Source organism: Medicago truncatula, chromosome 7 (genome assembly GCF_003473485.1).
Source record: "Medicago truncatula cultivar Jemalong A17 chromosome 7, MtrunA17r5.0-ANR, whole genome shotgun sequence".
NCBI lineage: Eukaryota > Viridiplantae > Streptophyta > Magnoliopsida > Fabales > Fabaceae > Medicago > Medicago truncatula.
The window spans coordinates 52,292,599-52,316,010 of NC_053048.1; the positions used below are offsets into that span (position 1 = coordinate 52,292,599).

The following is a 23,412-nucleotide window of genomic DNA, read 5'->3' on the forward strand; positions in this document are numbered from 1 at the left end:
AATTGGATTATAAGAGAAAGGTTTAAGTTTGATATGAATATTCTTTTCATTTGAAGTTCTAGAGGGATAATAAATAGAATTGAAAAATATGTTGGAATGTTGAATTGAGATAAGTTTTATTTTAAAGTGTGTGAAATTGGATTGCACGTTGAACAGTGGGTATATTGGTTTAATTTGATTTTGTTGTTTGTGAGAAGAAATAAAAGAGAAGTTATAATTGAATGTGTTGGATTGAGTTTGTTGTTGTTTTGAGTTGATGGATTTTTGGATTTTGAAGTGATGAATTTCTGTGTTTGATTGATGATGATGATGAAGTTTATGAAGACAATGATAGTAATGAAGAAGAAGATGTGGGAAAAAGATGATGAAATGTAATTAAATTTGAATTTTTCGTCTTCTCGTTTTTTGGTTTTGGTCCCTCTACAAATTTCATTTTTTGGTTTTGGTCATGGAAATAGTCAAGTTCATCTACAAATTTCGTTTTTTGGTTTTGGTTTTAGTCCCTTTACGAATTTTGTTTTTTTTGGCTTTGGTCCTTCTACAAATTTCGTTTTTTAATTTTGGTCCCTCTTACTGTGTGACTCATCAATAAGTTTTCCACGTCAGCATCGTCTGCCACGTCAGGCACTATCACGTCATCGTCCGTTTGCCACATGTGCGTTTTTGTAACGGAAGTTGACGGGAGGGACGAAAATCAAAAAGTTATTAACTTATAGGGGTTGTTTTAAAACAAAAAAAGATACAGGGACGAAAACCAAAAACACGCCAAATTACAGGGACGATTTACATATTTAAGCCATAAATAAAAGAGATGTTGAGAACATTGTAATAAAGAGTGAAATATAATCATTTCTTTTCGATGTAACTTTAAAATTCATGAAATTTGAAATCTTATAAATCCATAAATTTTTTTGAAATTGTTTAAAATGTTATGATGTAAATCCATTGAAATCCAAATTGTAAATCTTGATAGTCTTTAAAAATCACTAAAGTCATTAAAATTTTGTAAAGTCTTCTAATATCCTTTAAAATCCTAAATGTTACTCCACATAACATTTTTCTTAAAAAAGTCTACAAACTAAAGAGATATATAGATTTGTTTGAGAAATATACTAACCAAATAGTTTTTGTCTAAATTAAATAGGAGTGACGTTCAATATTAACTATCACTTATCAGTGAAATCCAAAGTCTTGGTCTAGTGGTAAAAAGATAGGTCTTGAATCCGAGATAACCCGGGTTCGAGCCCCGCTAGTGCCTTTGAAGGGAAGTAAATGTAATTATCTTTGTAAGTGCTCTTTAAACCCGAATGTCTTCCCTGCCTTGGACTGGAGCACCATCCCCTCACCCTAAAATTTTTGTAACCAAAAAAAACTATCACTTATCAGCGACGTAATCCTATATATTTGAAGCATCTTTTTTCTTAAATGATCGATTATTCATTTGCATATAACAGCTTTTTTAAACAAGGGAAATATTAACTTGTGACCTTAGGGTACATCTTAAGGATTCCACTAATAGAAATTATGTTTCAAAAATTGCGTTAATTTATTGCTCAAAAAATCTAATATTAATTTTTTTCAATTAATACTTACCAAATATTTAATGATTAACATGTGCCCTAGGGGCACAAGTTAACATGATCTTTTAAACAATATGTGGATTAAGCAAAAACACGTTTTTGCGTATGATAACACTTCTGAATAATTTATATTTGAATGATAAAAAAAAAATGAAAATTGAAGCTTAAACTATAATTCGAGCAAATTTTCATTTGTATTTCTGGTGGATCTCATGTACAAAAATAGGAAAGATAATTACAAAGAATAACAATTTGTCTCCGAGCCATGCATCACATTCACACACGCTGTACAGAGAGAGAAATCAGGATTGGAAATTGATAAGAAGAACACACGCTACAAAAGGAAAAAGAAGAGCTTGGAGTGAAGATTGGAATTGGAGCAAAAATCTGCAATCTTTTGTGGTTATTCTTTACTCTAATTTCATGAATTTTATTTCAATTTTAGTGTTCTTGGTTATGGACAGCTAAGTTATTTTCCAGGGTTTAGGAGAATCTTGTATGTTCAGAGACCTCATTATGTTCTAGTTTATTAATGTGAATTCCACTTTTTATTCAAATCAAATTTGTTATATTGATTTTATCACATTATTAAGAATGATCAAATCTTTGCATGTTAACAATCAGTTAATTGATCAACGATCATACTGCAGTTAATTGAGATTAGAATTATTGCATGATCAAACCTTAATTTTAGTCTTTCAGTCATTCAACCTTTTTGTGCTTTATGCTTTTCTTGAGTTTCAACTCTTTGAATGACAAAACAAAGTGTTAACTTAGGAAAAAGAATATTAATCACGAATGACCAGATGGATTAATAGTTTTACTAAGGGATTGGTGATTGAATAAAAATAAAGGAATTGAATTAGAACTAGACATTAGGGAATCGAAACTTGCAAGTGAAATCGTGACCCTAGACCTCTCTCTATTGATTTACATCTTCGCACTTTTATCCTTCTTCGTCGTTACTTGGTTACCGAAACTATTCTACTACTTGTTCGTCTAAATAATAAATTAATCTTAATTAGTTTAGTACTTGTTAATTAATCCCTGTGGATACGATAATCCCTGTGTACACTTGCTCTAAGTGTGTTTTTAGCGCAACAAAATCCCAACAAGATTTAGAGTCGCACACAACATTTTGTCAATTATGAACAATTGTTTTATGAAATTTTGATTTTGATTAAAAGTATATGTATAGATGTTTGTGATTTTCAAATTATAGCAAACCCAACAAAACCATATTTTTTTCAATGATCCCAGCAATATAAAAAATATAATTTAAATTAGGGAAGTGAAAAGGTCGGCCTTAATTGAATAAACCGAAAAACTTTATGGTGATTTTCACAAGTGTACGAAATCGTTCAAGTAGTAAACTCAAATGGCAATCTGGAGTTATATTGTATGATTACAAATTTATGACTTAATTGAACAAAAAAGTCTCTTTTTTGAGGCGCAATCCCCAGTTCTTATGGGAAAGGAGCCCTAGTAATCCGGAGTTTAACTGTGAGGTAAGTAAAGTCTGACAAAAAATTGTTCAACTCAAGAATCGAATACATATTCTTCTAAACAATTCTTCAAAAGACCTTCAACCCACGTAATGAATAGGTAGGAAGAAACTTTTCGGAGACCTCGACTTAGAATAATCGGGCCACCATACACCCGATTCACCAACATAGAGTGATCTACCGTTTCAACATAAAGCATAATCTAATAAACCCATTGTATAGTAAAACCCATCTTAATCATAATTTGTCTCAGATAATTTCAATCCATTCGTTCATAGGTCTTACTTATATCAAGTGTTAGAGAAACATCACCTTGTTTACCTTTTGTTCATCTTTTTTCTTAAAACGATTAACTCTGAAGCGTCGATACTTCAAAAATGGTGATGAATCCTGTCCGACATGTATCTGATACCATTACGTCCCGATACGCGTATTGGAGAAGTATCGGTCAATTAATATTTATTTTTTTGAGAAAAAAAAATTACCGATACGTGTCAGATACGACTAACTTGTACTCTGACACGGCTAACTTATACTCCGATACTTTGACACCGATACGTCTTTCTTACATATTTCCTTTTAAAAAAAAGAAAAATAAAATAATTAGAAATAAAACTACAAGTCTGGCCGCGCAATAAAAAACATATTGTCTCTTCTAACCCAAAAAAATAGGGTTTCTCATCACCACACAGCGATAGTTATTCCCTCTTCTAACCAATATCACCAATTGTATTCTACTATGTTTCTCTTTGCTCTAATGTCATGTTTCTTCTGTTCTTCTCTCTAATTGAGAAAAAAAATTGTTTGTTTTCGATATAAATTAGTGTTAACTATTTTTTTTTTTTTGAAAGGAAAAATTAGTGTTAACTATTAAGCAGTCAACATTAGACAAATGTGTTTTATTTTTTATATTTTTATAGTACTTATGATGTTCTCCCGTACTAATGATGTTTAGCTATATTCTATTTAATTTGTGCTGAAAAAAATATGTAATTGTCACTTGTTTTGATCATTTTCATTAATGTGAATGTTAGTTTATTATCATTTTTAATTATGTTTATACACTATGCACTTATACTATTAATTTTAAATTTAATTTTTTAATAACATATTGAGGCCGTATCGCCGTATCACTATCGACGTATCAATATCGCATGGTTTCCGTATCGTCGATCAATCATTCATTTTATTTAACTCTTTTATAACTAATATGGATTAGGCAAAAAACGAAAACATTGTTGTGTATGAAGTTTGCAATAACGCTTGTACTCTTACCAAAATAATGGTTATATTCGAATGATAAAAAAAAAATGAAAATTAAAGCTTAAACTATAATTCGAGCAAATTTTCATTTGTATTTCTGGGGGATCTCATGTATAAAAATACGAAAGATAATTACAAAGAATAACAATTTGTCTCCGACCCATGCATCACATTCACACTCGCTGAGTGTTACATGTTTAATTTTCAAGCTTTGAAGCCAAGGTAGTGAGGAACATGAAGACCATTCAACCATTCAGCTGCAGACTTGGGTCCAGCTTGGAGCCATATACCAGCTGTGAATTTGTTAGCCTCGGCCCTGCTAATGACACCGTGATAACCCTTCCACTTGACCCTCCTCGCAACATTGGCACCAGGTCCGGTGTTTGCATACTCTGCATAGTAACATGTGTTGTGATTTTGTTCTCCTTGCCAAATGGTCCATCCATCTGGATGAATGAAATCACCAATGGTGGATTCCATGACGACAGTCTTTGCTAAATACTTCCATGGTCTGCCCAAGTAAGACCGAATTGTGAATCTTTCTGGGAACAATGCTGCTTCTGGGATGATATTGCAATCCTGGATCACAATACCAGTATTCAAATTCATCGTGTCTGATCCGTCTGCAGTAATTGTGTTGAATTGCCCTTTGCCAGGCTTTCTTACAATGATTGTAGAGTGTTGGATCAAGGTAGCAGATGATCCAAAGATGAAGTCAACGGTACCCGAGACAAGACAATTGCGGTAGTACTGTCTGTTGCTTTGAACATACAAGCTGTCTTGGTAACCCACGATATGGCAACCCACCAAAGCAGACATATCTCCTTGGTTTCTAAATGCCACAGCTTGGTGACCATCAGGACCGGCTGTGTTCTCAAATGTCATTGCCTTTCCAATGAACCCCATTGCGGTGTTGGCTGCATTCATGGATAATCAATTAATTAGTAATTTCGATCACATTGGCTATATATGTCAATGTTATATGTGTATCTATATCTTTTCAATGTTAGTTATGTTTTCTTCAAAAATGAATTTTGAGAGTGATGCCACTTTTTCTCATATACTCTTTCTTCATTCATAAGTAAATAATTAATTAAATAAAATAAAAAAGTTTTGATCGATGATAATTGAATTAAGTACCGAAGGTGGCGGTTTGCATGGTCTTGACACCAGCAGCAAAGCTCTTTCTACCAGTGACAATGGTCCTTGCAGGGCCATCACCATACATAAGAATGTTAACAGCATCCTTGGGGACAGTGATGTATTCGTCATAGACACCGGCCTTAACGTAGATAACATATCTGCCTTTGTTTCCCTTAGGGTAAGAGGCAAGAGCAGCCTGGATGGTTTTAAATTGGCCGCTACCATCCTTGGCAACAACAGCATTAGGCATAATATTTGCTCTCCAATTTTTTCGTTGCATTTTAGCCAAAAGCTTGCGATCAGAAGAAGAGATCCATGAAGGGTATCCTTGATCGTCAACAGTCACCTCAGAATTAAGAAGACGACGGGAAGCAGGTTTGACATCAAACTTCAAGTTGAATTGCTGGAGGATGTCGGACAAACCAGTCACAATGTCAAGGGCAACAGCGGTAACCTTTTGTACGCTGTCCAAACTCTGAACATGGAATTGCTCCTTGATCTTCTTCTCACCATCATTTGCATCGTCAAATCCTTCCATACAAGCTTGTCTGTAAGAGATAACCGCACTCAACCAATTCCTCATATCAGCGATTTGGTCATGAACAGCTTGAATGTTGTTGTCATGAACACACTTGGTGGAGAGGTCAAGACTGTCCAAAGCGAATTGCATCAAGTCCTTGCAGTCATTAAGAGCCATCTTGGCACCATTTTCCTTTCCATACTCAGTGGTGAGCCTTTCACTCATGTTAAAGGCCTTAATGACATTGTCGGTGGCTGCCTTCACGGAGGCTGCTATGTATGCCTTCGGGTCAGCGGCATCGGCGCCATGCACAGAGCTAAGAGTTTCATGACAGAGTTTTTGGTCTTGTGAGTTTTGGCACATAATTCTAAGATTTCTTTGTTGAGTTTGAACCTCGGGGTCTTCACCATTTTTGCGAACGGCGACAACAACACCGATGGCAACACCTACAACGAGAATAAGAGAAACAGCGGAGATAATTACCTTTCCCGACATTTATTTTTTATTTTTTATTTTCTACTCAAATTATTAGAAGACTAGTTTCCTCCCCTTAGGTGTTTTAGTAGGGGAGGCTTATTGGAGATCCCTGAAGAGTTATGGGATGATGTTATGGTTTTTATAGGTTATCAATAAAAGTTTTAACCAACCAAAGTAAATTCTATATCTGGCATGTTTTTTAGATGATAGGCACATAATTGTCGTAAACTTCTCGGTTAATTTAAGTAATGTGTTGAAACGCTGTCTACCACTTTTTTTTCTTCCTTCTAAAATTGCAAATTTGTTGTGATGTTTTGCAAGAAAACAGCATTTCTATAATAATGTTAATTAATATTTTGAGGTAAATTGGAGAAGGTTGACAGACATTTTAATGTCTAAAATTAGTTGAAGGAGACCATTTCTAGGATCTCGAGTTCCTTATTTTTTGTGTGTACACGTGTGTGGTCTAAAAAGGGATGCTATTACCATTGTACCATTTGTGGATTAGTATATCATAGCTGATAATAATAATAATTTACGATAGTTATTTGGTACCATATTGAGTTGTGGATTTTTATTTAAAAAACTAATTTTGAGTTGTGGTTGACTCGCATTAATCCATTATCGTTCTAGCCAAGTATAACTTTTAGGAACTACAGTAGTTTAAACTACTTTTGTTATATATTTATACAAATTCAATTTAATAAATGAACTATCAAGCAGCTATGTTAAATATAAACCTTCAAAATACTCTTGATATTTAGAAGTTTAATGACAAGTCCTTCAAAACTAGGAGAAACATTCATCCTAAATGCCGGTTTAGGGGTGCAACAAGGCCTGTAAAACAAGAAAATTGACTGTTAACAGTCACTAAATGTTAATTGTTCATAGATAAAGGTTCATTGATATTCAGGCTATATGTTTTGTTTTAAATCTATCTACCGTCTTGTTTGTAGGTAAAAGCAAAAAACAAAAAATTGATGATTTTTTTAAAATAGAGGATGACTCTTTAATATATTACGTTTTGTCGGGTGTTATATTTTTTTTTGGTCTAATAGTCTAGTGGTTAGAGCTCACACAATTAAATGTTGAGAAGTGGGGTGTCCGGGGTTCGAACCCCGACCCCTGCATAAATTATTCAATGTCCCTATCAACTGAGCTAAGCTCACGGAAACTTGTCGGATGTTATTTACTATTTAAATAGATGATAAAATTTTAAAATTAAAATTGCCCTTTTTTTATTTAGGGTCAATTTTTTATATTTAAATATGGCCTCCAATTTAAACGAGTCTTCTCTTATTAGCTAAATCCTTACATTATAGTTGATGCTAAAGAAATTTAATATATTAGGAAATTAATCAGAAGATTTGTTTGGACTGTAAAGTCATAAATAGAGAGAACTTAACTACCGAACAAAGAGTATTGATGATGGATGTAAAGGTTAAGAGGAGTGTAAAGAGAAGAAGCCATAGTGGGGCTCCGCGAATTAAGTGGTGGCATTTAAAGGGTGAAAAACAACATATTTTCCAAGACAAGATCTTAGAGGGAGGTTTCAAGCAACAACAAAGAAGCACTAATGATATGTGGGACAAGATGGCACATGAGGTTAAAAAAGTAGCAAAAGCGACATTGGGAGAGTTAAGAGGTTTTGGACATAGGGGTAAAGAATCTTGGTGGTGAAATGACATTGAGCAGAGTAGAGTTCGGATCAAAAGAGATTGTTTTACAGATTGGTCTAGGTGTAAAAATGCTCAAACTTGGGATAAATATAAGACAGCTAGGAAAGAGGCTAAGAAGGCAATGAGCAAAGCAAAAATTCGAGCTTTTGAAGGATTATACCAATCTTTAGGTACCAAGGAGGAGAAAAATCTATGTATAAGATTGCTAAGGGAAGAGAAAGAAAGACAAGAGACCTGGACTAGGTGAAGTGTATCCTTGTTTATTAATTTTATTAGGTCCGCAGAAATTTAACCTAATTTTTTTTTGGATTTTTTTTTACTATTTTTTGTTCACTTTCTTTTTTAAGGAAATATTTTGTACACTTATTTAATACTAAAAAAAATGCATTGCTCCAATTTATTCCTATCTTCTTGGCTTGTTTTTTTTTTTGCTATCGTCTTGCCTTTTTTTTGACAATATTTTGTACACAATACTAGAAAAATTCATCGCACTAATTTCATGCCTTTTTTTGATAATATTTTGTACACTTTTTTTTTGAACCAATTTCATGCCTTTATTTCATTCTTATCATGTTGCCTTTTTTTAATACGTTTACAAACAAAATACCCTAATTTTCATGCAAACTCGGCTACTTTTTGAGGAGAAGGTTTATTTGAGTTATGATTCACCTATTCATTGTAACTTAAACGGTGATCATATTGACGATGTTCATACACCCGAATTCCTCAACACCATAACTACTTCTGGACCGCCTAATCACAAATTAATGTTAAAGGTTGGTGTGCCAGTTATTTTGTTGAGAAATATAGATACACGATATGGATTATGCAATGGAACCAGATTGGTTATCACTAGGATGGGAAGATACGTCATTGAGGGGTGGGTCATTTCCGAAACTAATGTTGGTGATCAGGTTTTTGTATCCATGTTATCTATATCGCCTTCAGATGTAAGGATTCCCTTTAAGTTTCAACGAAGACAATTTCCTTTGACTGTATCATTTGCAATGACAATTAACAAAAGTTAAAGGCAGTCGCTTAAACATGTTGGTGTATATCTACCAACACCTGTATTTTCTCACGGACAGTTGTATGTTGTTGTTTCAAGAGTTACATCCAGAGAAGGACTAAAGATATTGATCACTGATGAAGATGATGAAGATACCAATGTAACGTCTAATGTCGTATATGAGGAAGTAAGTAATTCACAATGTGTGATGAAACTACATGCCAATGTACTAAAAATTTCATAATTAAGAAGATGATGAATTTGTTCATCAATAATCCATGTTTTTCTTTACCCTTTTATGTTGACAAAAATCCAATAAGCTTCACCGTTTTTTCTATATTGAATTTGTGTTTTGGATTTGGGGTATTTTGAGGGTTTGATTTTTGTGCTCGGATCTATGTATTTTGTTGGGTTTGATTTTTAATTCTTATCTGATAGATTTTTTTAGCAAGTGTACTAAATACTATCGAAGTAGTAAAAATATCGTTCCAACGAGGACTATGTTAATCTCAATTTAACAATAAGGTTAATATTTAGGATGTGTAAATTTCTTTTAGTTGCCCGAGGCAGTAGTTTTGGTTTGCATAAAATTAAATAAACAGAAAATAAAGATAGAGTTGGAAAGAATAAGAGAGAGATGAGATTAGGTCTTTCGAATCATCTATGTTTCCCTAATTGGTATACTGCACCTATTCTTATGAATGATTTTCTAGTTCCACGATAGTTAACAAAATAGTCCTAATCAATCCCTTGAGTTAGAACCCTCTTCTCAAACTACAGCCCCTAATTCCTTAGGTGGTCTAATAATCTTTGAAGGTTTAAGAACGTTAACCTAGTATCACTAATAAAGGATTATCCATTCCTAGACTAACCATGTTTATTAGAACAATTCAATTAGGTATAAGTCGAAAGCTAGGGTCAGTAGTCATTCGTTCTCACTAAATCATGTTTATATTTGATCAGGATATAAAAAGCATTAAGAACAATTGAATTGAATAAAAACTAAATTGTCATTCACAATAAATAAAGTTTCACAGCAACATGAATCAATTAGGGTTACACAGATTCATCTCAGACCTAATCAAAGGAATTTAGTTAGACATGATAAAAAGAATTAAGCATATAAATAAAAGAAATTACAATGTTTTGATATTGAGAATTTCTTGAACTGATATGCCTTTTTTTCTTTGTGCATGTGTTGAAGCCTTGCTCCTTCTCTGCTCTCGGGAACCGTGCCTCCAAAACCTTCCAAAACGTGAAATATGTATCAGCAGCCGTCCCGTTGTTACCTAATGCCTCTTGCTTTTATAACCTTCTTGTAACCTAGTTTTTCAATTCCAATCAGCATGTTACGTTTCTTTATGCTCAAGAAACATGATAAATAAAGCCCAATTGTATCTTCTTTTCACACCTTCCATATTATGATATTCTTTTGTTTCCTTTCATTCAATTCTCACTTTGTTTTACGTGGCTCTTTTGTATTAATCATATTTTCTCTTGCCACATGTTCCTAAAATCGTGTCACGAAATAGCCATCGTGACACGTTTTAACCAATGTCGAATGAACCTCATCTTATGTTCCAAATCGTGACACGTTTTTCAGTAATTGTGACACGATGCCTTCTTTTCAGTTTCTTCAGCTTTTTCTTGTTTTTCTTGCTGCTTAAGCTTGCTTGTGAACTCAAAAATATCATAAAAAGACTCTAAAAATAGTGAATGACTGACTGTCATCACAACTCCAAACTTGAACCATTCCTTGTCCTCAAGGAATTTACTTGCAATATTGACAATCGACAGTAAAATAACAATTACCTGATCAAGCGATAGTACCCAAAAGTTCAACACCTTACTAGCTAAAGATGAGCTAGTTTGACTTGTTAGCAATCACCAATTCACAACTCCACGCAACAATATGAAAGGGTTCACACACAATCGACATGCAATCTACATATTACCATACGCTTGAAAAGTTTCTAAACGTCAATCAAAATCAATGTCAATGCACACTTTGAGGTCTTAAAGGGTTATAACGGAGCTTAGGTGAAGGTGGGATAATATTTGGATAAGTAGGCTACACAAAATTTGAGTTAGGCATTCCTACGGAAGTTAAGCACAAAATTCAATTCATCATTCATTCACCTTTTGGAACAACAATTCTTGCAAGAGTACTAGAGATTATTTATAACAATTGGGACAATCGAATTTAAAGTTACTCGGTTTTTCAATGTCTTGTCCCTTTTTCATTCTATTCTTTTTTTTTTTTTTAATACACCATTTTGGCATATTGTTTTAATGAGAATGTTCTTTTTTTTTTTTTTTCTTTTCTTTCTTTGTTCTCTAGTACCCCCACCCCAAACTTAATTGGTTGCAAATTCCAATAGCAACCCCAAACTTAATATTTAGCAACATTCTACAATGCCTAACTCGGAAAAACAATAAGGGGTAAATCCTAAAAGTCTCTAAGCTTGTAATGTAGTTTGTCACCGAACAAAAAGATCTAAACCTACCAACTCAATTTGGCTGAAGAAAGGATAAAATTTCAAAACAATCAGGGTAGGCTTTAAAAGGCTCACAGGACCAAGCACTTTTGCCTCAGTGTGTATATGACAAAGATCAATCGACAGCAGAGAAAAATTGCAAGTTCTAGAAATGTAAATGCATGGAACACTCTTTAGAAGTAAATTGGAAAAATAAAATTTGGCCATGAACCTTACATTTTAGATTTCTGGGAGTTGTGACTACCTATCTTTCACTGCCGTACACTTCGCCTTTGAATCACAAGTCACTCCTCCTTTTGAACTTTTGGAATACCACTTGAACACGTATTTGTTACTAAATTGGAAAAAATCAACAAACAAGCAAATTCATCAATAATAAACAAGTTCAGATTCAATCACATAACAGGGGGATACAACCAAAATAAAAATTAAAGACAAATTGTTTGACTCAACAATAGAAATAAATTACTGAAAATAAAGACATAATAAAAAGGATGGGTTGCCTCCCACCAAGCGCTTTCTTTTACGTCATTGAGCTTGACGCTTCAACCACTGTTAGGGTGGCAAAAATGATAAAAGGAATATATCACCCTTCTTCTTCCTCCTGTTTGGTAGGAATTCCATGAATTTGGCGTAAAGAATCAGATACTCCCATGCACTCACTGTTGATCTTTTGGAATTTAAGCTCTCCCACCTTAGAGAAGGACGTGCATCCATTTGCACACGAGTTATTTCCTTAACCTCCGTTGATCCAGACTTCGGAAAAATATCCACACTCCTCACTTTGGGATTTTCTTCCACAACAACCTCGTGACACTCAGTCTCCATCTGAACCAGCTTCTTCTGAGACTCATGTGCTTTCTCAACAAGATCACCACACTGAACATCAAACTTCTCAAATGAAACTTGATTTGACACCAAGAAATCATCTAAAATATTTTGAAGTTGAGTATTGTAATCGATGTTGATCACCTCTTTCTTCTCTTCACAATTACTACATGGTTGATTCGCCTCATAACGACCACATCTCTCATTTAATCTCGAGATTTTTCTGTCCAAATATCATATCTTCAAAGATAGCATATATTTTTCATACTTCAACATACCAATCTCTTCTGTGTCATGGAGGTATAACCTGTCTATCATAACTGCAAAATTTGGATAAACTTTTTAGTAGCACAGTGCAATGAGAAGAAAAATAAGAGCATAAATCATATATTTTTTTTTATTAATTTTTATTTTATTTTTATATATAAACAAAAATATAAATGACAGAAATCCTAAATAAAAACAAAATTACCAAATTGAAATGACTCAACAGTCCCCGGCAGCGGCGCCAAAAACTTGATAGATTTTTTTAGCAAGTGTACTAAATACTATCGTAGTAGTAAAAATATCGTTCCAACGAGGACTATGTTAATCTCAATTTAACAATAAGGTTAATATTTAGGATGTGTAAATTTCTTTTAGTTGCCCGAGGCAGTAGTTTTGGTTTGCATAAAATTAAATAAACAGAAAATAAAGATAGAGTTGGAAAGAATAAGAGAGAGATGAGATTAGGTCTTTCGAATCATCTATGTTCCCCTAATTGGTATACTGCACCTATTCTTATGAATGATTTTCTAGTTCCACGATAGTTAACAAAATAGTCCTAATCAATCCCTTGAGTTAGAACCCTCTTCTCAAACTACAGCCCCTAATTCCTTAGGTGGTCTAATAATCTTTGAAGGTTTAAGAACGTTAACCTAGTATCACTAATAAAGGGTCAGTAGTCATTCGTTCTCACTAAATCATGTTTATATTTGATCAGGATATAAAAAGCATTAAGAACAATTGAATTGAATAAAAACTAAATTGTCATTCACAATAAAGAGAGTTTTACAATCAATTAGGGTTACACACATTCATCTCAGACCTAATCAAAGGAATTTAGTTAGACATGATAAAAAGAATTAAGCATATAAATAAAAGAAATTACAATGTTTTGATATTGAGAATTTCTTGAACTGATATGCCTTTTTTTCTTTGTGCATGTGTTGAAGCCTTGCTCCTTCTCTGCTCTCGGGAACCGTGCCTCCAAAACCTTCCAAAACGTGAAATATGTATCAGCAGCCATCCCGTTGTTACCTAATGCCTCTTGCTTTTATAACCTTCTTGTAACCTAGTTTTTCAATTCCAATCAGCATGTTACGTTTCTTTATGCTCAAGAAACATGATAAATAAAGCCCAGTTGTTTCTTCTTTTCACACCTTCCATATTATGATATTCTTTTGTTTCCTTTCATTCAATTCTCACTTTGTTTTATGTGGCTCTTTTGTATTAATCATATTTTCTCTTGCCACATGTTCCTAAAATCGTGTCACGAAATAGCCATCGTGACACGTTTTAACCAATGTCGAATGAACCTCATTCTATGTTCCAAATCGTGACACGTTTTTCAGTAATTATGACACGATGCCTTCTTTTCAATTTCTTCAGCTTTTTCTTGTTTTTCTTGCTGCTTAAGCTTGCTTGTGAACTCAAAAATATCATAAAAAGACTCTAAAAATAGTGAATGACTGACTGTCATCATTATCCCCATAGTTCTGAACACCATAAGCCATGGATGCCAGGAAAAAAAACAGAGGTTTGCGCATGAACAATCATGGAGTTTTGAGGAAATTTAGAATTTTTTATGTTCATCATGGTTTTGAGTTGTGGATTATGAATTTTGAATTGATGATGAAAATAAAGATAAAGAGGGTAAATCAATTTTGAATTTTGATTTTGAATATGAATATGATAATTTCTAGTCAGATGTGTTGGTGAACATGAGTTTATGTGCACTGTTGGAGAAGATGAGGAATTGGAGGTGCTGGAGAAGATGAAGGAAGAAATTATTTTGGTCCCTCACCTACCAGCAACCTAGTCCCTTGCCAGCGTGGTACGCGAATACAACAGCTGAAGTGGCAAGTATAACAGACATGTCAGCACCGTTAACACTCTGTTAGCGTTTTGGATGTGAATGACTAACGGAAGAGACTTTGAGGGAGTTTTTGGTTCGATTCCTTGATTCAGGGATGTGCCTGATAGCGAGGTACACTTTCAGGGACCCAAATGAGGGTTTACTCCTAATTCTTTAAAATACTCTTGCCCTAATTCCTTAGTTAACGGGTCATTAATTCTAAAATAACCTCTAAATTCTTAGTGAATTTAAGATTAAAATTAAAGTTTTTACTGAAAACAATTGTTATAATATGTATGCACTAAGTAAAATAATTAAGGAAAATATAGTTAAGGGTAAAAAAAAAATCTTCCCTATAGAACTATCAAGTTTCATTTTTCGATATTTTTCGTATAATAAAAACTTAATTTTTAATTAAAAAATGTTATTGTGTTATGTAGTACATAAGCATAATAAACAAAAACGCAAAATTAAATAAATTTCTGAAAAAATAATGAACAATAAATTTATTGAGTCAAATAATGTTATAATTAAATAGCGATGAATAATTCTTATAAACATGCATTCCAATTTAATTTCAAAAAAATAAACAATATATGGCGTAAATATCTCTTCTTCATTGCTATAACCTCACACTCTCGGGCTAGAAAGAGTAGAAAACAATCATCCTCAAATACTAAGTGAGAAACAGTTGGGGCGCTAGTACAAATAATAGCCTCAGATATCTAGGTAGGGAGAAAAAGGGTCGCCTTTTCGGAGACCTCGACCTGGAATAATAGGGCCACCATTCACCAACACGGAGTAATATACCGTTTTCAACACAAAGCATGATCCAATAAACCCATTGTAATGTAAAACCCATCTTAATCATAATTTGTCTAAGATAATCTCAATCCATTCGTTCATACTTACTTATATCAAGTTTAAGAGAAACATTACCTTGCTTACCTTTTGCTCATCTTTTTTCTTATACGATCAGTCATTCATTTGATTTAACTGCTTTTATAACTAATATGGATTAAGCAAAAAAAGGAAACATTTTTGTGTATGAAGTTTGAAATAACGCTTGTACTCTTACCAAAATGGAATGGTTATATTTGAATGATCAAAAGAAAAATGAAAATTGAAGCTTAAACTATAATTCGAGCAAATTTTCATTTGTATTTCTGGTGGATCTCCTGGAAAAATATAGGAAGGTAATTACAAAGAATAATAATTTGTTTATGTGCCATGCATCACATTCACACTCTCTCAGAGTTACATGTTTAATTTTCAAGCTTTGAAGCCAAGGTAATTAGGAACATTAAGACCAGTCAACCATTCGGCTGCGGACTTGGGTCCAGCTTGGAGCCATAAACCAGCAGTGAATTTGGTAGCCTCGGCCCTGCTAATGGCACCGTGATAACCCTTCCACTTGATCCTCCTGGCAATATTGGCACCAGGTCCAGTGTTGGCGTACTCTGCATAGTAACATGTGTTTTCAAAATGTTCTCCTTGCCAAGGGGTCCATCCATCTGGATGAATAAAATCACCAATGGTGGATTCCATGACGACCGTCTTTGCTAAAACCTTCCATGGTCTGCCCAAGTAAGATTTAATTGTGAATCTTTGAGGGAACAATGCTGCTTCTGGGACAATATTGCAGCCTTGGATCACAATACCAGTATTCAATTTATTCACGTATGACCCGTCTGCGGTAATTGTGTTGAATTGATTTGGGGAAGGCATTCTTACGATGATCGTAGAGTCTTGGATCAAGGTGGCAGATGTTCCAAAGATGAAATCAACGGTACCAGAGATAACACAATTGCGGTAGAATTGCCTGTTGGTTTGAACGTACAAAGTGTCTTGGTAACCCAGGATATGGCAACCCACCAAAGCAGACATATCTCCTTGGTTTCTAAATGCCACAGCTTGGTGACCAGCAGGACCGGCTGTGTTCTCAAATGTCATTGCCTTTCCAATGAACCCCAATGCGGTGTTGGCTGCATGCATGGATGATCAATTAATTAGTAACTTCGATCACACCGGCTATTATATGTGTCAATGTTATATTTATGTATGTATGTATGTATGTATGTATGTATGTGTGTGTGTGTATATATAAATCTTTTCAATGTGAGTTATGTTTTCTTCAAAAATGAATTTTGAGAGTGATGTTACTATTTCTCATCATTACCCTTTCTTCATTCATAAGGTACACAATTTATTAAATAAAATAAAAAAGTTGTGATCGATGATAATTGAATTACTTACCGAAGGTGGCGGTTTGCATGGTCTTGACACCAGCAGCACCGTTCTTTCTTCCGGTAACAATGGTCTTTCCGGGGCCATCACCATACATAAGAATGTTAACAGCGTCTTTGGGAATAGTGATGTATTCATCATAGACGCCAGCCTTAACGTAGATAGTATATCTGCCTTTGTTCCCCTTAGGGTAAGCGGCAATAGCAGCCTGGATGGTTTTAAATTGACCGCTACCATCCTTGGCAACAACAGCATTAGCCCCAACATTTGCTCTCCATCCGTTTCCTTTCATTTTAGCCAAAAGCTTGCGATCAGAAGCAGAGATCCATGAAGGGTATCCTTGATCATCAACAGTCACCTCAGAATTAAGAAGACGACGGGAAGCAGGTTTGATATCAAACTTCAAGTTGAATTGCTGGAGGATGTCGGACAAACCAGTCACAATGTCAAGGGCAACAGCGGTAACCTTTTGTACGCTGTCCAAACTCTGAACGTCTAATTGCTCCTTGATCTTCTTCTCACCGTCATTTTCATCGTCAAATCCTTCCATACAAGCTTGTCTGTAAGAGATAACTGCACTCAACCAATTCCTCATATCAGCGGTTTGGTCATGAACAGCTTGAATGTTGCTGTCATGAACACACTTGGTGGAGAGGTCAAGACTGTCCAAAGCGAATTGCATCAAGTCCTTGCAGTCATTAAGAGCCATCTTGGTACCATCTTCCTTTCCATACTCAGTGGTGAGCCTGTCACTCATGTTAAAGGCCTTAATGACATTGTCAGTGGCTGCCTTTACAGCGGCTGCTATGTATGCCTTAGGGTCAGCGGCGTCGGCGCCACGCACAGAGCTAAGTGTTTCATGGCAGAGTTTTTGGTCATCTGCATTTTGGCACATAACTTGAAGAGATCTTTGTTGAGTTTTAACCTCAGGGTCTTCACCATTTTTGTGAACAGCGCAAACCACGCCGATGGCAACACCTACAACGAGGATAAGAGAAACAGCGGAGATAATTACCTTTCCATTCATTTTTTTTATTTTTTGCTCGAATTATTAGAAGACTAGTTTCCTCCCCTTGGGTGTTTTAGTAGGGGAGGCTTATTGGAGATCCCTGAAGAGTTATGGGATGATGTTATGGTTTTTATAGGTGATAAAAAAAAGTTTCTACCAACCAAAGTAAATTCTATATTTGGCAATTTGTTAAATGATAGGCACATAATTGTCGAAAACTTATCGGTTAATTTTAGGAATGGGTTGAAACACTGTCTACCACTATTTTTCTTTTCTAAAACTGGCAGTTTGTTGTGATGTTTTGCAAGAAAACAGCATTTCTATAATAATGTTAATTGGTATTTTAAGGTAAATTGAACGAGGTTGATATACACTGTGGTGTCTAAAATTAGGTGAAGGAGACCATTTCTAAGATCTTGAGTTGCTTGGTTTTTGGGAAATAAACGGTGAGTTTTTTTTTTTTTTTTGTTTGGTTAAGCAATTATAATATCAGTCCAATTAACTAACCGTTCAAAATCAAAATAGTGAATGACTGACTGTCATCATTATCCCCATAGTTCTGAACACCATAAGCCATGGATGCCAGGAAAAAAAACAGAGGTTTGCGCATGAACAATCATGGAGTTTTGAGGAAATTTAGAATTTTTTATGTTCATCATGGTTTTGAGTTGTGGATTATGAATTTTGATTTTGAATATGAATATGATAATTTCTAGTCAGATGTGTTGGTGAACATGAGTTTATGAGCACTGTTGGAGAAGATGAGGAATTGGAGGTGCTGGAGAAGATGAAGGAAGAAATTATTTTGGTCCCTCACCTACCAGCAACCTAGTCCCTTGCCAGCGTGGTACGCGAATACAACAGCTGAAGTGGCAAGTATAACAGACATGTCAGCACCGTTAACACTCTGTTAGCGTTTTGGATGTGAATGACTAACGGAAGAGACTTTGAGGGAGTTTTTGGTTCGATTCCTTGATCCATGGATGTGCCTGATAGCGAGGTACACTTTTAGGGACCCAAATGAGGGTTTACTCCTAATTCTTTAAAATACTCTTGCCCTAATTCCTTAGGGTCCGTTTGGTTCGAGCGTTTTGGAGGGGAGAGGAGGGAAGGGGAGGGGAGATTTTTAATTTGAAGTGTTTGGTTCTATTTTTAGAAGGGAAGGGAAGGGGAGGGGAGGGGAGCAAATCTCTTTAAAATTTTATTGCATTGCCATAATTATCCTTAAATTAATTTCAAATCTCAATATTAACCTTGTAACAACTTTTATTATTATTAGATTATATTATTTTTGTAACAATCTTATTATTATTATTAGGTTATCTTATTCTTGTAACAATTATTATTATTATTTTGTTATATTTTCCTTGTAACAATTTTTATTATTATATAATCTACCACTCTTATTTGTTAGATGTACAAACCGCTCTTACTACTACTTTGTTGTTGTCAACGACTGCTTGAGGCTTCCTCCAAAGTGAATTGTGAGTAATTTCATCATCTCATTGTCTATATCGTAGTATTATTAATTACATCGTTATTGATTCGCTACTTTATTATCCTTGTTTAATCGTTATCGTTGTTGGAACTTTATTGTTTAAATTGTTGCTTTATCCTTACGGTGGCTTGTTTGTTTCATAGTGTGTTTTTTCTTATGGTATTGATCCATTCATTTGAGAGTATTGTTTTTTTTTCACTTTTAAAATCGTTGAAGTCTTTTTTTTTTTTTTTATGAAATCGTTGAAGTTTTATTATTATTATTATTATTTTATTTTAATTCAGCTTATTATACTTGTTGTTGCTTGTTTTTTTTTCACAGTTAATTCACCTATCCATGTCTTGTTGTGTAAAATCTTGACCAAATTTTTTTTTCACTACACAACCTTACTATTATCGGATTAGCTGAATATAACTCGTAATCATTGAATCAAATTGAAAATGAAATTCACTAAAAACGCACATAGTTTTAAAAAAAAAAAAAAAAAAATTTACCATGAGAACAGAAATATACAAATAAAATTTTGCATAAAATAGCTACAGCCTACAGGCAAACGAACAGTAAAAACTCAGGACATGTTTACATTTCACATGTTCCCACTTAAAACCTCTCTCAAGCATGCAGGCCATTTATTTTATTTTTTTAAAGGCTGATGCTGCCTATTGAACTTGTTCCTGTTGGCACACTACATTATCCATCCTCAAAGCTGTGCATTATTTTTATTGATACTTATTGTTGTTGGAGTATCAGATACAGCTTATATAAAATGCAAATCTTCACTTCTAGCTAAAATAGGATAATCACAACCTAGTAGTGTTTTTTTTCACTGTTAATTCACCGATCCTACATGTCTTGTTGTGTAAAATCTTGGCTTTATTTTTCTGTACATTAATCTATATGCTTTGTTTCATTTTTTTTATCTTCCATATATCTATACATTAATCATGATTTTTTTTTTCTTTTTTACGTTCTGCTTTTCTTTCTATATGCTTTGTTTCATTTTTTTTTCTTCCATATATTGATCATGACCTCGTTTATATATAAATATGTTTGTTGTAGTTTATTACATGTCTATATGTAATTGTAGTATAAGAGTTATATAATCTAGAAATTAATTTTATGCGATTAGATGGATCATCAAGATCAGAAAATTGCTATCAATAGATGGTTTGATTTGCGCCGAAGAGCTATAGCTCAGCTTATGTGTGCTGTTGTCTTTTGTTATATTCGAATCTCTCGTAAAAAAAAAAATAAGTTATAGTATGAGCTCTCAGAGAGAAAGGGTGCGTGAAGAAGTAATGTATCGACTTAAAAATAGTGAAACTAGTAGAAATATAATAAGAATGGGTCCTCAAACTTTTTTAAAGTTATGCGATATGTTAGAAAGAGAAGGGGGCTTACGACCTACAAGATGGTCAAGTGTGGAAGAACAAGTTGCAAAATCACTTTACATACTAACCCATAATGCTAAAAATCGTGAAGTCAACTTTTGGTTTCGTCGTTCGGGTGAGACAATTAGCCGTCATCTCCATCAAGTTTTGAAAGCTATTCTTGAATTGGAAGAAAAGTTTATTGTACAACCTGATGGATCAACGATCCCCTTGGAAATTTCTAGTAGCACTAGATTCTACCCATATTTTAAGGTACATTTTTATATTAATAAAATATTAGCAAGACTTGAATAAATTATATATATATATATATATATATATATATATATATATATATATATATATATATTGATAGAAAAATACTATATTGTGTCAGGATTGTGTTGGTGCTATAGATGGAACACATATACGAGTCAAGGTATCTGCAAAAGACGCCCCTCGTTATCGTGGTAGGAAAGAGTATCCAACACAAAATGTTTTAGCAGCGTGCACTTTTGATTTAAAGTTCACGTATGTGCTTGCGGGATGGGAAGGCTCCGCCTCTGACTCAAGAATAATAAAGAATGCATTAACACGAGAAGATAAACTTAAAATTCCTCAAGGTAATATAAGAATCAACATAAAGTTATAACTACTTATATTATATACTTCAAACTATCACATTTATTATTTACCTTTACTATAGGAAAATATTATCTAGTTGATGCTGGTTTCATGTTGACAAGTGGACTTATTACGCCTTATAGAGGAGTTCGGTATCACTTGAAAGAATTTTCGGCAAGAAATCCACCCCTAAATTATAAAGAATTGTTTAATCTTTGGCATGCGTCTTTACGAAATGCAATTGAAAGAGCCTTTGGTGTATTAAAAAAAAGATTTGAGATTTTATCAAATTCAACAGAACCCGCTTATGGAGTCAAAGCTCAGAAATTAATCATTTTTGCATGTTGCATTCTTCACAATTATCTAATGAGCGCAGAACCAAATGAAGACCTTATAGCTGAAGTAGATGCCGAACTTGCAAATCAAAATGTATCCCATGACAATCATGAGGCATCAAGAAGTGATATGGATGAATTTGCTCAAGGTGGAATTATAAAAAATGGTGCAGCGCATCAAATGTGGTCAAATTATGAAAATAATGGTCAAACCTAAATGGATTACATTGCAATTTATATTATTATTTTGATTTTGGTTTTTCTTTGATGAAGTAGTACTGAATTTATTAAATTATGGTGTTTTTTATATATGTGTGTGTTTGGACTAAATGTATATTTGAAATTGATGTCAAGTGAATGATATTGGAACTTCATGTTAATTATATTTATTAATGTAGTTATGTTATAATTGACCATTTTTATAGATTATGACATCGAAAAAGCAATTGTCAACCAACAATGGTAATTCTGGGTCTTTGACCTGGAATAAAGCCATGGATGATGCTCTTGTTGATGCTCTCATGCAAGAATTTGAAAACGGTAACAAAGTTAACGGTACCTTTACGTCAATAGCATATAAAAATGTTACAGATGAACTCGTGAGATTGTTTGGTGACCAAATTGATAAGGTGAAGATACAAAATCGTTGGAAAACTTTGAAAAGAAACTACAGTGAGTATCACGAAAATTTTAAAGGTGGTATGAGTGGGTTTTCTTGGAATTCAACTACACAGTTATGGGATGCGGAAGAACCAGTTTGGGCTGCTCTAATTGAGGTAAATTTTGTAAATCTTGTATTTTGAAATATTTTTTGATTGATCAAAAATTTTACAACTTGTGTCAAACTTACTTTTCAGTCGAAACCAAAAGCAGCACATTGGAGAGTTGATTCATTTCCAAACTATAAAAAGATATCAATACTTCATGGGCCTAACCGAGCTGATGGAGATGAATCTGGAACTTTTAAAGAGACCGGAAAACGAGGGGCATCGATCACTGAGGAAGATTTTGTTGAAACTATTCAAGATATTGATGACCGTGTTGCTCGGAATGAGGTAACTTTGGAGAGCTTTGATGCTCCTGATTATGACTTTACTTTACCTGAAACACAATCATATGATCCTTCAACCATGGCAAGTGGTGGAAAAAGGAAGAGATTGAAAGTGGCTAAGAATAAAGAGACATATAATGATATTATTGAACTTAAAGAGTCAATGAAAGTGGTTGCAGAGGCACTCAGAGAAGGAAATGTTGCAATACGGGAAGGAAATGAAATAACGAGAGAACGTCATAAACACGAGTTGCCTCCAATTTCAGGAGAAGAGACTTGGAATTTATTAGAGGAGTGTGAATGTGACCCAAATTCATTGCCTAAGATATATCGTGTTGTCATGAAAGATGTAGACATACTTAGAATGATTCTTCAGTGTCCACCCAAAGCACGCAAAGCAGTCATAATGGAAACTGTCTTTGGTTCTTCTGATTAATCATACTATGATGGTGTTATGATGTTTATGTGTTTTTTTAGGGAGACTGTTTTGTTATGATGTTTATCATTATTTTTTTTAAGGAGAAATAGTTAACAATAGTCATAGTCACTTTCATGTGTCTTATTTGTTCATATGCAACAAATTTCATTTATCTTACAATTGTTAATTAATAAGCACTATCCATGATTTTGAAAATTCTTATGTCATATATTTAAGAGCTA

At 33.9% G+C, this 23,412-nt stretch overlaps 3 protein-coding genes and 2 pseudogenes across 4 annotated transcripts; 2 read left to right on the forward strand and 3 right to left on the reverse strand.

The window, feature by feature from the left end:
* Positions 1-4,514: 4,514 nt before the first annotated feature.
* On the reverse strand, positions 4,515-5,773 carry LOC11435293 (pectinesterase 4). Its single transcript, XM_039827321.1, has 2 exons — positions 5,489-5,773; positions 4,515-5,265 (listed from the first exon to the last, which is right to left on the reverse strand). Exons 1-2 carry the CDS (start codon positions 5,769-5,771, stop codon positions 4,553-4,555), a joined length of 996 nt encoding a protein of 331 aa, XP_039683255.1. The 5' UTR covers positions 5,772-5,773; the 3' UTR covers positions 4,515-4,552.
* Positions 5,774-5,785: 12 nt separating this feature from the next.
* LOC120575749 (putative pectinesterase/pectinesterase inhibitor 28) lies at positions 5,786-6,519 on the reverse strand (annotated as a pseudogene).
* Positions 6,520-15,875: 9,356 nt separating this feature from the next.
* On the reverse strand, positions 15,876-17,970 carry LOC11432534 (pectinesterase-like; annotated as a pseudogene). The gene is made up of 2 exons (XR_003007166.1): positions 16,875-17,970; positions 15,876-16,603 (listed from the first exon to the last, which is right to left on the reverse strand). The product of XR_003007166.1 is annotated as a pectinesterase-like (transcript).
* Positions 17,971-20,531: 2,561 nt separating this feature from the next.
* On the forward strand, positions 20,532-21,918 carry LOC112416739 (uncharacterized). The gene is made up of 3 exons (XM_024771101.2): positions 20,532-21,015; positions 21,140-21,365; positions 21,449-21,918. Exons 1-3 carry the CDS (start codon positions 20,635-20,637, stop codon positions 21,916-21,918), a joined length of 1,077 nt encoding a protein of 358 aa, XP_024626869.2. The 5' UTR covers positions 20,532-20,634.
* Positions 21,919-22,129: 211 nt separating this feature from the next.
* On the forward strand, positions 22,130-23,188 carry LOC25499627 (uncharacterized protein At2g29880). Its single transcript, XM_013594962.1, has 2 exons — positions 22,130-22,477; positions 22,559-23,188. The coding sequence occupies exons 1-2, from the start codon at positions 22,130-22,132 to the stop codon at positions 23,186-23,188; spliced, it is 978 nt and encodes a 325-aa protein (XP_013450416.1).
* The last annotated feature ends 224 nt before the right edge of the window (positions 23,189-23,412 follow it).

Coding starts and splice junctions, on each gene's coding strand:
- LOC11435293 (XM_039827321.1), bottom strand. CDS start 5,771: ATGCAACGAAAAAATTGGAGAGCAAATATTATGCCTAATGCTGTTGTT. Junction 5,266..5,488: donor CATGCAAACCGCCACCTTCG/GTACTTAATTCA, acceptor CCATGAATGCAG/CCAACACCGCAATGGGGTTC.
- LOC112416739 (XM_024771101.2), top strand. CDS start 20,635: ATGAGCTCTCAGAGAGAAAGGGTGCGTGAAGAAGTAATGTATCGACTT. Junction 21,016..21,139: donor GATTCTACCCATATTTTAAG/GTACATTTTTAT, acceptor ATATTGTGTCAG/GATTGTGTTGGTGCTATAGA. Junction 21,366..21,448: donor TAAACTTAAAATTCCTCAAG/GTAATATAAGAA, acceptor CCTTTACTATAG/GAAAATATTATCTAGTTGAT.
- LOC25499627 (XM_013594962.1), top strand. CDS start 22,130: ATGACATCGAAAAAGCAATTGTCAACCAACAATGGTAATTCTGGGTCT. Junction 22,478..22,558: donor TTTGGGCTGCTCTAATTGAG/GTAAATTTTGTA, acceptor CTTACTTTTCAG/TCGAAACCAAAAGCAGCACA.